We start from the raw sequence: 11,868 nt of genomic DNA on the forward strand, positions 1-11,868 counted from the left end.
CATTTGGATTCGGATGCTGCTTTCATGTTTTTAGTACTCCCATATCATGTCTTCGAAATGATCAACAATCTTTAAAAGCCTCTATGCTGATGACCATTAGTCATTTATTACTTAAGTTTTATTTTGAGTAGATTATTATTCTAAAACATTTACACATGTTCATTAATAGTTTAACGATGATTTTCGTTAGTGAGCATTTCAATAAAGGATCACTTTGACGCCCAACATTATTCTTGTGCAGCTCATCGTCATGTTATGTGTTTGTTGCACATTAGTGTTTGGTTGACTTCTAAAGCAGCTAATAAAATAGCTTCTAAGTTAGGTTTTTAGTAAACCCATTTGAGATAGGTTTTTTGATAAACTTGTTTATGGTAGCATGTTGATTTTGAGTTGATGTGACTGTTTGATACGTTTTTAGTGACAACTTAGGTTATAATCTATTTATAAGACCAAAGGGTGTGGCAGCTATTTGGCCGTGGGTTTGCCACATTGGCAATGGGGAACACGGCTCCCACCATGCGGTTTCCTACGCAGTTTGACTGCATATTTCTGGTTTTGGCCTCACCCTCTCTTGCTTTTTCTTTTCCCAACAATAAATGGTCATTTTTAAAATTTGAATTTATTTATTTTTTCTTTTTTATAAAACCTTACACCCCTTAATTTACCAAACTTCAATCCAATTGTTCTATCTTTCAATATTTTTTTTTTCAAAAACTCTCAACATTGTTTTTTTTTTCAACAACTCAAACAACCAAAAAACACCGATTAGAAACATTCCAAGACCTTATAATCAACCGATTTATTCGTCTTCACTTTATCACTATGGGGTATGTTACCGTATTATTCACATCAATTCCTACAAACACGACAAACACAAATACAAACCATAACCGACATGATTTTAATTCGTTTGATTTTTTGTTTCAACCAAAATTCGTTCAAGAAACTCAAGCATTAGATTCTGATTCCGAACCCGAAATCGTTTGACAAAGTCAACCCACAAAAGCACCAAGTAAAAGAAAAGAGAAGACGGCAACCAAATGATGAGAATCCAAAGAAAAGTATTGGCACAATCATGAATCGATATTTCAGAAGATGCAAAGATAAAAAAAACGAAAAACATAATCATTTTTGAAGGCGAGTTACAAAAAAAGGTTGTATAAAAAGTATCATTTTTTGAAGAAAGCTCTATAAATGTATCATCAAGAAAATAAGAAGACGTTAAAGTTTATTGAGTTTTGGAATATCGTAAAAGATAACAAAAAATAGGAAATGAGAAAAACATCCGACAAGTATATCGATATTGGTTCAAAGTGCTCAAGAACATTTGAATCCGACCATACTACATCAAATGCTCATGTTGGGTTCGACCTCAACGATGATGAACCCGTTCAAGTTACACCACCTTCCCGACCAATGGGAAAGGACAAAACAAAACGCAAAAACAAAGACAAAGCGGTAAATTTGGATGACATGAAAAGAATGGAGAACGATGTGAACGGTATAAAAGAAAGAATAGATATATCGCATATGATCGGGGAGGAGCTTAAAATTGTTTTACTGATGAAAACTAATCTTAAATTCAGTCTTCACTGATAGATAGAAAGATAAATTCTGTAAAGCAACGAAAAGAGAAGGCTTGAAATCAAATTCATCTTAATACAAAATTTTGAAATAAAAAATCTTCCTTTTCCCCTTCATGACCAGGAATTATAGGTCGACATTTGTTTCAAGAAAGACACCTCTAGACGTCTGCTTCAACTTCAAGCCGGGGGACCATGGATCAAGAATTCTGGTTCCCCTTCGATTTTCAACTTCGCAGTCTGCTACTATTAGAGGTTTCTTTCCACCGGATATCGATTTATCGAGAGTGCTGCTCTTTCCGCAGTCTGCTACTATTAGAGGTTTCTTTCCACCGGATATCGATTTATCGAGAGTGCTGCTCTTTCCATCAAAGCAATCACATCCTTAATTCACACTCATTCTTCAAATTCTTGTGTATTTTTTTATGCCTGTAGGTTTAAAGTTATTTTCTAAGTAGACTTTTTTAATGTCATGCTATTTTATTTTTTTAATTTGTAAACAATAAAATGTTTTTTTTTTTGAAGTAATTTATTTAAATGCAGAATCAGTGATTCATCATTGCACAAAGTTGTCTTCACGGATTTGTGAACGATAAAAATTGATAGATCGCAATCAAGTTTTCTTCGGCTTAAAAGAAAAAGCTCAAAAAAATGTCAATTTTTGCTAAAAGAACATGAATGCTTTAAACATATTGCAAAAAATGAAAAATCAGGTTTTTTAATTAATGGAAACAAGTTGGAGTTGCTCTTTTGTGTTAGCGAAAAGTCTGATTCAGCTCTTATCACTATAATCAAAGCTAAATGGCGCACCACAACATAAAATAATTTGACCCGTTTTTTTGTTTGGCAAGTAAGTATCATGATATATGATGATGTTATACGATATGAGATTTTAAAAAATGAATAATGAGAGCAGAAAGAAGAACAGGTCACCCAACAAAAATTGACAACGTTCAAGATCTTATATGAACCAGAATATGCACTTAGTACTCAAAAGACTCTTCATAACAAGTACAAGTAGAGAGACTCAAAAGACACTCCATCACAGGTACAAGTTGAAGTGAAAAAAGTAAAAGAAAAAGAAGAAAACTGACCCACTGTAGACAACCATTTAAACAATTCAGACGCAGCACAAACCAACAACAATCTAATCGACTTCCTCCATCTTACTTTCCTCAGCAGCTTCTTCCTCCAAAACAGGCATCTCAGCATCATCCCCAGCTTCTTCCTCGTCAATGCTGAGCCCCAATTTCAACATCCTGTGGATCCTCCCTCCAAACATATTAGGATCCTCCAAGCTAAACCCAGAAGTCAACAGAGCAGTCTCAAACAAAAGCAAAACCAAATCTTTAACCGACTTATCATTCTTATCCGCCTCAGCCCTCTTCCTCAACTCCTCCATAATTGGATTATCAGGGTTTATCTCCATAGTCTTCTTGCTAGACATGTAAGACCCCATGCTACTATCCCTCAGTGCCTGTGCCTTCATAATCCTCTCCATATTAGCAGTCCATCCGTACTCCCCAGTCACCAAACAGCAAGGCGAGTCCACAATCCTATCAGACACCACAACCTTCTCCACTTTGTCTCCCAAAATATCCTTGATCGTCTTGCACAGATTCTCAAACGACTTCTTCTTTTCTTCCTTCTTCTGCTTCTCTTCCTCTGTTTCATCCTCAAGCTTCAATCCTTCCTTTGTAGCAGACACAAGCTTCTTCCCATCATACTCCTTCAGCTGTCCAACCGCATACTCATCAATAGCATCCACCATGAACAACACTTCATACCCTTTCTTCTTCAGTCTCTCCAAAAACGGTGAATTTTCAACAGCCTTCTTGCTTTCACCGGTTATGTAGTAAATATCCTTCTGCCCTTCTTTCATACGTGTCACATAGTCTTTCAAGCTGGTCAACTCATCTCCACTTTTTGTTGAATGGTATCGAAGCAAATCTGCCAGTTTAGGCCTGTTTTGGCTGTCTTCATGGATACCCAACTTCAGATTCTTGGAGAATGCTTCATAGAATTTGTTGTAGTCCTCTTTGTTTTCAGCAATCTCGTTGAACATCTCAATGCATTTCTTCACCAAATTCTTCCTGATAACTTTGAGAATCTTGTTCTGCTGAAGCATTTCACGGGAGATGTTGAGTGGTAGGTCATCAGAATCAACAACACCCTTCACAAACCCAAGCCACTCAGGGATCAACTCCTCACAGTTGTCCATGATGAAAACTCTCCTCACGTATAGCTTGATGTTGTTCATTTTCTTACGTGTGTCGAACAGATCAAACGGGGCTCTTTTGGGAACAAATAAAATCGCCTTGAATTCGAGCTGTCCTTCAACTGAGAAGTGTTTTACTGCAAGATGATCTTCCCAGTCGTTAGTAATGCTTTTGTAGAAGGAAGCGTACTCTTCTTTGGTGATTTCTTCCGGTTTGCGTAGCCAGATTGGTTTCTGCTTGTTGATGAGCTCCCATTCATGAGAAACCTCTTTGATCTTCTTCTTCTTGCCCTTTTCCTTCTCTTTCTCTTCGTCAACCTCTTCAATGTCACCTTCCTCTTCTTTTTTAGAAGACTCCTCATCTTCGTCATCACTGATCTCTTTCTCTGTTGTTTTTTCAGTCCATAGATAGATCGGATAGCTGATAAACTCGGAATGCTTCTTCACCAGATCCTTAATTCTCCTTTCCTCTAGGTACTCCAACTACACAAAGTAGAACATCAAACCTCGGTTTAGAAACTAATTCTACTATGAATCTCACTAACTGATAACTAAGAAGAATGTCAACTGAATTGTGCAATTACCTGATCTTCTTTGAGGAAGAGAGTGATCTTGGTTCCTCTACCGAGTGGCTCACCGTCAGCATCCCTGGTGACGGTGAATGAACCACCGGCTTGGGACTCCCAGATGTATTGCTCGTCATCGTTGTGTTTGGTGGTGACAATGACTTTTTCAGCAACTAGATACGCGGAATAGAAACCTACACCGAACTGTCCAATCATGCTTACATCAGCACCAGCCTGAAGTGCTTCCATGAATTCCTTGGTTCCAGATCTAGCAATTGTTCCCAAATTGTTCACCAAATCTGCATAGATCAAAGCACCACTTAGACTCTGTTTTTTGAATTTTGAGCAAAACGCCGGAGATTTTATTATTATAAGAAGCATAGTATCATCGAATGATGTAAATCATGTTAGTTCTGCTTAACTAGTGACTAGTGTTTAACCAAACGACCTATAGTTGGCCTTATCTCTGACCAGTTCGTCAGATAATAACAGCAGATGACACAGTACATTATTTACACGAACAAAGAAGGAAGTTTGAGAAAATATAATATACACTATAAACTTATCACCAAGTGCAAAACCTAAGTTTACTCCGCATAACCTCTGTAACTAGTTAGTTAAATCATAACTGATCCTTAATTATATGTTAGGTATAAGCTACATGCAAATCGTGCTATCATTTTAGACCATCCACAGGAAATTATGAACAGAAACAGAGCGGAGTTATAAACTTTAACGATAAAATTACGAATCGACGTAATAGAGGACCTAAATCTACGAATTAACACTATAAATTACGGAATGCACGATGTACAATATAAGGTGACAACAGAATCCATCGATTGAAGACGTAAAAACGAATACGATAATTTACCTGCTTTTGTCATTCCGACACCGCTATCAATGATCGACAAGGTCTTGTTAACCTTATCAGGAACGAGCCGGATGAAAAGCTCGGGTTGCGCATCCAGTTTGCTCTTATCAGTCAAGCTCTCGAATCGGATTTTATCCAACGCATCAGAAGAATTGCTAATGAGTTCTCGGAGGAAGATCTCCTTGTTGCTGTAGAAAGTGTTGATGATCAAACTCAGCAACTGGTTGATTTCAGCCTGGAAAGCGAACGTCTCTGCATCGGCCATCTGTACCTCCGCCATTGCAGTCTTATCAGAAAACGAAAACGGTGAAAATTAGTTGGAGAATTTGAGAGTGATTGATATAAGTAGTGAGAGATATTGCACAGAATCAGTTATGTGGAAGAGGGATGCGTATGAGGGATTTTATATGAAGGTGGTGGTTCTAGGTGCTTCTACGATACCTGAGGTTTTGAGTGAGGTTCGGGTCTGTTCTGGATGCTTCCACGCTTCCTCCAGTTCTTTCTACGACCTGGTAATACCTTCTCTGTTGTACAAGTTCATGACACGATGTCGTTTCCCTATCTTCTAGGCTCTAGCTAGAGACCGATCCAAACTTCATACAAGTTCTCATCCCCAGCCGGCCCAGCCCAAAAGGCTCTTAAGTCTTAAGTTTAACCACGATAATCCAATTCCATCTTTTACACTAATCCAAACTATTTTTTTTAAATAAACATATATTATATATTATGATTTCACTTTTACACAATTAAAAATTATAAAAAAAATATTATTTTATTTCAAAATAAATAAATTATTTATTTTTAATATAAAATTAGATGAAAAATATTGGACATTCAATAATCAGATTTAACAGAAAATATAAACCAAATTTAGCAGACTACTCAAAAAGTTATCAATATTTTAGTAATTAAAAAACAAAGAACTTTTATAGTTTTTAACATGTGAATAATCTATAGAGTCTTTAGCCGTGATCAAAACCATTGTCAAGTCGTGATGACAATGCCTTTACGTCGTGACAGAGTCCATCCAAAATAATCGGGAAAACTCATCGTCACGCCGTGACCCCCACATGGTCACGTCTTAACTACATCAAATTAGGACAAATTACTGCATTAATTCCTTAATCCTTTGAGTCTTCCATTCCAACTTTCTAAATGACATTCATACTCTAATACCATTCTAAAAATCGATGTTTTATAGACATGCATGTTTTTTATCACATATTAAGTCAAAATGATGAAGAAATGGAACCACACTCACATGATTGTTTTCAAAACTTAGCCAAACTTCATATCCATCATAAATAACACTCAAGGGACCTCAAATACCCATAAAGTTGCCAGCTTTATAGAATCTATCCATCCAAACTTCCACAATCATTAAGAAAAAGGGACAAGAAGCCTAGATCTAGAAGCTAGCAACATAATGTTTTGATCTTGAACACTTACAATGGTCCATAAATGGCTTAAATACAAACTCCGATCTTACCAAGAGTTTCTCTACACCACAAGGGTGTTCTTCTTCCTTCCAAGAGTACTAAAACAACATGAATAAACTCACAGATAAATAGGAGGGTATTAGGGATTACTTCAAGGTTCTAGATGGTGATGGAGCTTGGAATTGAAGCCCTAAATCCGAGATTAGAGGTATAAATACGAAGGAAACCCTAAAAGATCATGGACTTAGGCTACAACCATCTTCACGTCGAGACCATACTGTTGGTGATTTTAGTGTCACCAGACATTTTATGTAACATGGCCTAACATGTAAGCTAAGGGGATTATCATTTGTACTCTATATTATATGTTTGGAGAATGCGTAATGCATGCATATATAAGATCGATTTATAAGCTGGTACGACATAATGGTGGGGGTCAATGGGGCGCGCCCCCTTGCAGGGTCTTATGAGCAGCGCCCCTAGCAAGGTCCAAGGGACAAAGCCCCTGACGGTGATCCCGATTGTCTTTGGGGCAACGCCCCCGTGGGATTCGAGGCAGCGCCCTAAAAGGTCTTCGGAAATTTGGATTAGTTACATTATGGAAAATCCGAATTCTAATGGGTGATTATGGTAAAATTGATAAATCTTATAAATTTTGGTGACCATTGATTATGTCATTAAATTCGTGATTCTCCTAACTAATTTAGAAGACGAAAACTCTAATCATTTTAGTATAAAATACGACTCCTTAATTGAGTCGTAATATATCCTTCTCAAATCTTCTTCTTCTACATGAATTCAAAACCTTCTAGCGATTTGGCTTGTTTTTTTTGTGCCTAGATACACAAGTGTTCTTTTGGATTATCCTAAACTGAATTTCATATAACCTAAGCATAAGGTGTAAATATTAGTTGGGAAAGTGAACCTACACAATCCAAGAGAAAATTGTTTCTCCACTATCATCCTACTCAAATATCCTTTAACACATACTCTCGTCACGTCGTGAGAGCCATCCGAAAACGCATTCTCATATCTGGTATGTCACGCCGTGACAACCTTCTTGTTACGTCGTAACATATGGTTTTCCTCAAAAACCATGCCTTTGACTCCTTTATGCCATACATTAATCTATTCTGGGAGACGTGTATTACAACTCCCCCCCCCCCCCACTTAAATTAGATTTCGTCCTCGAAATCTGGCTCAGTTAGAATTTTAACTGCACTAACTCAATCCATATGATACTGCTAACCACTTCATATAATCAACGTATCTATATCAAACTCAGGAGACCATCCACAATGCAGTTGATTCCAACAAACAACCCAGTCGCTTGAAACACTTAATTGCATTAATTACCTCTCTTTCCAACTCTAAGACCTAACTCATAGCGAAAACCACTAAACAAGATTTCCCAAAACTGGATCTACTTGCCAACCCTATGAATGTACTACACAGAACAAGAAGCCCAATCAATTTTGTAAAGGCTTTGGGCCTTAATGAGGTGATGTTTAGACCTCTTGGAAGGAGGCAATGATGGTTGCGAGATCTTAACCTTTGAATTGTGTTTTGGGCCGAAAGGGTAGAAAGTGGAAAGTCATAGGCCGGGGTCTTGCATGAAATATGGATTTTTGTTTGAGAAGTTTTAAGTCCAAGATACCTAGATAATATTGTAGGGCTCTTTAATACCTTTCCGTGGATATAAAGATTGTCAAAATGGAGTTGGAACGAAGAAGTTATGACTGTTAGAAGTGAGGGAGGCTTTGGGTTTAGCCTAGTACATCGGCATACATGGTGTACGTTGGGGATACTAAGCATGGATGATCATGAAGATTCAACTTGGTACGTTGGGCGTACCAAGAGTACGTTGTGCATATACAAGGCTGATGTAAACCCTAATATTTGGGTTTTGGGCCCTTATTTAAAGACCTTAACTCATTCCAAACCCTTATTTCCTTCAACACCCATCCTCTCTAACCCTAACTTCGAACCCTAGCCCCATTTGTGAGATCCTTGAGTTTTTGAGTTCTTTGTAGTGTTCTTAGTGCATCTTGGAGAAGAAGGAGCTCAATGGATAAGTGTTGGTTGCTTTGGAGTTTGTAGATCCAGACGTTATTCACCTGATCTTTCCTCTATAGTGGATTCGCAGGTGCAAGTAGTGCAAAAAAGGGATCGTATCGTCGTGTCTTAGAGTTCTTCGATTTAGGTGAGTTTTCCTCATTGTACATGTAGGTCGAAGGCACCAATGCTGACCCATTAGGTTATGTATCTTGGTATATAGGATGTTGTTATGTAACGATGATCTGTTAGATGTGTATCCTGACATATAGGATATTGTTGTAATGCAGTGATCTCCTAGATCGGTGTATCTATCCTTATATGATAGAATGTTGTAGTAGTGGTATGCTGGTTATGTTGGATTAGTGTCTAAGTCCATAACTATATTTGGTATGTACTTGACCTGGTTGTAGCATGTTCCTTTTCGGTTGCCTTCATCAAAGCAACTTGAATGGATGATTAATGGAGAGAAAGGATATTATGGTTTAATTAAGACTGGTCAAGAACTAATTAAGAATTAATTGTGTGGCTAAAAGAGATTAATTAAACAAAGGGGACTGGTATTGTCAAGAACTTCGATGATCACGACCAAGATGAGGGATAAAGAGTCTGTCACTGCTCATCTGTAGAAAATTCAGAGATATGTCGTCCACCTGCTGAAGTTAAATGTTAACTTCGATGAAGAGCTGGCGATTGATATCATTCTTCACTCCTTGCCACCTAGTTTCAACCAGTTCCGCATGACCTACCACATGAACAAGGAGGAGGTCAACTTGAGCAAGCTTCAAGGCTTGTTGAGGACTGCTGAGAGCAACCTCAAGGACAAATCTGTTGCATCAACTCCCGCTACTGCTGTCCCCGTCTTGGCTATTGGGCAGGGGAAGGGTAAGAAGAGGAAGGCTCCTTCAAAGAGTCACCATAAAGGAAAGTCCCATGATGGTACCTCTTCTAGTTGAACCAAGGCTGGTCCCGCTGCACCCTCCTCCAACCCGAAGGATACAGAGTGCTACTGCTGCCATGAGAAGGGGCATTGGAAACGAAGTTGCCTGAAATATCTGCAAGATATCAAGGATAGGAAGATCAAGTCGTCCTTCGCATGTATTTATACTATTCAATTTAATAACTCGTCGCATGCTATTTCTTGCGTTCTTGATACAGAATGTGGTTTTCACATTTGTTCTGATTTGCAGGGCCTAAGAAGAAATAGAGATGTGGAGCATGGAAAGATAAACTTGATTATGGGGAACAAAATATCATCGCCTGTCACCAAGATTGGAATTTACTCTTTAGTGCTTAGTAGTGGGTTAGGACTAGAGTTGAATAATTGTTGCTATTCGCTAGAAATGGCAAGAAACATCATTTCTTTTCATGGTTTATATAAACAAGGATTTAGATTTTCGTTTGATAATGAAAAAGGTTCCATTAATGCTTTCCTTAATGGTGTTTTTTATTTTGAAGCATTGCCTTGTAATGGAATATATGAAACTATGATGGTTGTAGACAACTTAGGAAATGATGTGTTGTAAATCGACTCTTCCAATAGTTTGGACAAAGCATGTTTGTGGCATTGTCGTCTTGGACATGTCAATAAGAAACGCATAGCCCAACTCCAAAAGGATGGAGTTTTGGAGTCATTCGACCTTAGGGACGATGACGTGTGCGAGTCTTGTTTACTTGGAAAGATGACCAAGTGACCCTTCACTGGTTCTTGTGAAAGGGGTGAGGGTTTATTGGATCTCATACATGTTGGATTAGTGTCTAAGTCCATAACTATTTTGGTATGTACTTGACCCGATGGTGCATGGTCATTTTGGGTTGCCTTCACCAAAGCAACTTGATTGGAGAAATTAATAAAGAGAGAGAGGATAATATGATTTATTAATATGTTATAAGAATAATATATTAAAGGAGAAATCATATTTGTTTAATTAATATTGGTCAATAATTAATTAAGAATTAATTTTGTGATCAAGTGTAATTAATTAAACTAGAGGGGCTGAATTGTAATTATGTGATAGTTACAAAATAAGGTAAGAATTATCTTATAAGTATGGTGAACGAATTTAAGGTTGGAAAGCCTTAGAATTCGAGTATGATAAGGATTCAAGGATTATCTTATTGGTTGCTTAATGGATAATCAACTAGATAAGGATAATGACTGAAACCCTATCTCTACACCTATATAAACACCCCTAGGGTTATGAATTCGTGTATCCCTTCCCAAGAGGTCCCAAATACGAATTCTAACCTCCCTCCTCTCTCCATATACCTTCTCCACTTGCTTATGGTGTTTGTAAGCCATTAGAGGAGTGACACTTGTGACTCTCTACTTTCCAAGGTCAATTCAAGGAGGAATTGGATTGTTATTGCTATATAACAATCAAGGTATGTTCTTAAACCTATTTACATGTGAATTCTGATTTCCATATGCTAGTATTAGGGTTCACAGTCTTGGATTCAAAGTATGTACAATAGAGAAACCTAGATCCGAGCTTTAGGGTTTGTATGAGCACATAGGATGTCTTATGACCAAAACCCATCAGTGGTATCAGAGTCATGATTGGTTTCTATTGTATTGATGCTTGATATGTTCAAAAATTCGATTTTTGGTGTTCTGCTTGATGGACTCGGCGAGTCCCACTGTGGACTTGGCGAGTTGCCCCTACTCGGCGAGTTCCAGAGGGTGACTCGGCGAGTCGGTGCGTCAGACAGTGCTTATCTCGGGATTTCTTGCTGTTTTTGCATTGGGATAATTACCTTATCATCTTAGATTAATATTAATCCGATTATATGATATATTTGACTATAATTTTAATCTAATTGAAGATATTTATCAATTAATAAGATAATTGTTTCCTTATAAGATAATTGATTAATTATTTTAAGTAAATTGATAAATTGTTTTACAAGAAATCATCAAATATGGATAATTATGTGATTAAATGTTAATTTGAATTATTTGTTATTTGATCCTTGTTGTTGTGAAAAGTTTCATATTTGGCCCTTTAGGTTTTATAGTTTAAATTTGAACCCCAAAAGTTTTGTTGTTTTGAAATTTAAATAGTTGAAACCCTAATGTTATGAGAAATGTTTCAAAACTTGCCCTCAAGTTTTGGAATTTAAATTTTGATTA

At 37.3% G+C, this 11,868-nt stretch overlaps 1 protein-coding gene across 1 annotated transcript; it reads right to left on the reverse strand.

Annotated features, from left to right (window-relative positions):
- Positions 1 to 2,526: 2,526 nt before the first annotated feature.
- LOC145088837 (heat shock protein 83-like) lies at positions 2,527 to 5,624 on the reverse strand. Its single transcript, XM_079027249.1, has 3 exons — positions 5,242 to 5,624; positions 4,386 to 4,666; positions 2,527 to 4,284 (listed from the first exon to the last, which is right to left on the reverse strand). Exons 1-3 carry the CDS (start codon positions 5,519 to 5,521, stop codon positions 2,731 to 2,733), a joined length of 2,115 nt encoding a protein of 704 aa, XP_078883375.1. The 5' UTR covers positions 5,522 to 5,624; the 3' UTR covers positions 2,527 to 2,730.
- Between the last annotated feature and the right edge of the window lie 6,244 nt (positions 5,625 to 11,868).

Source organism: Lactuca serriola, chromosome 2, assembly GCF_051521515.1.
Source record: "Lactuca serriola cultivar US96UC23 chromosome 2, Lser_US96UC23_V15, whole genome shotgun sequence".
Taxonomy (NCBI): domain Eukaryota; kingdom Viridiplantae; phylum Streptophyta; class Magnoliopsida; order Asterales; family Asteraceae; genus Lactuca; species Lactuca serriola.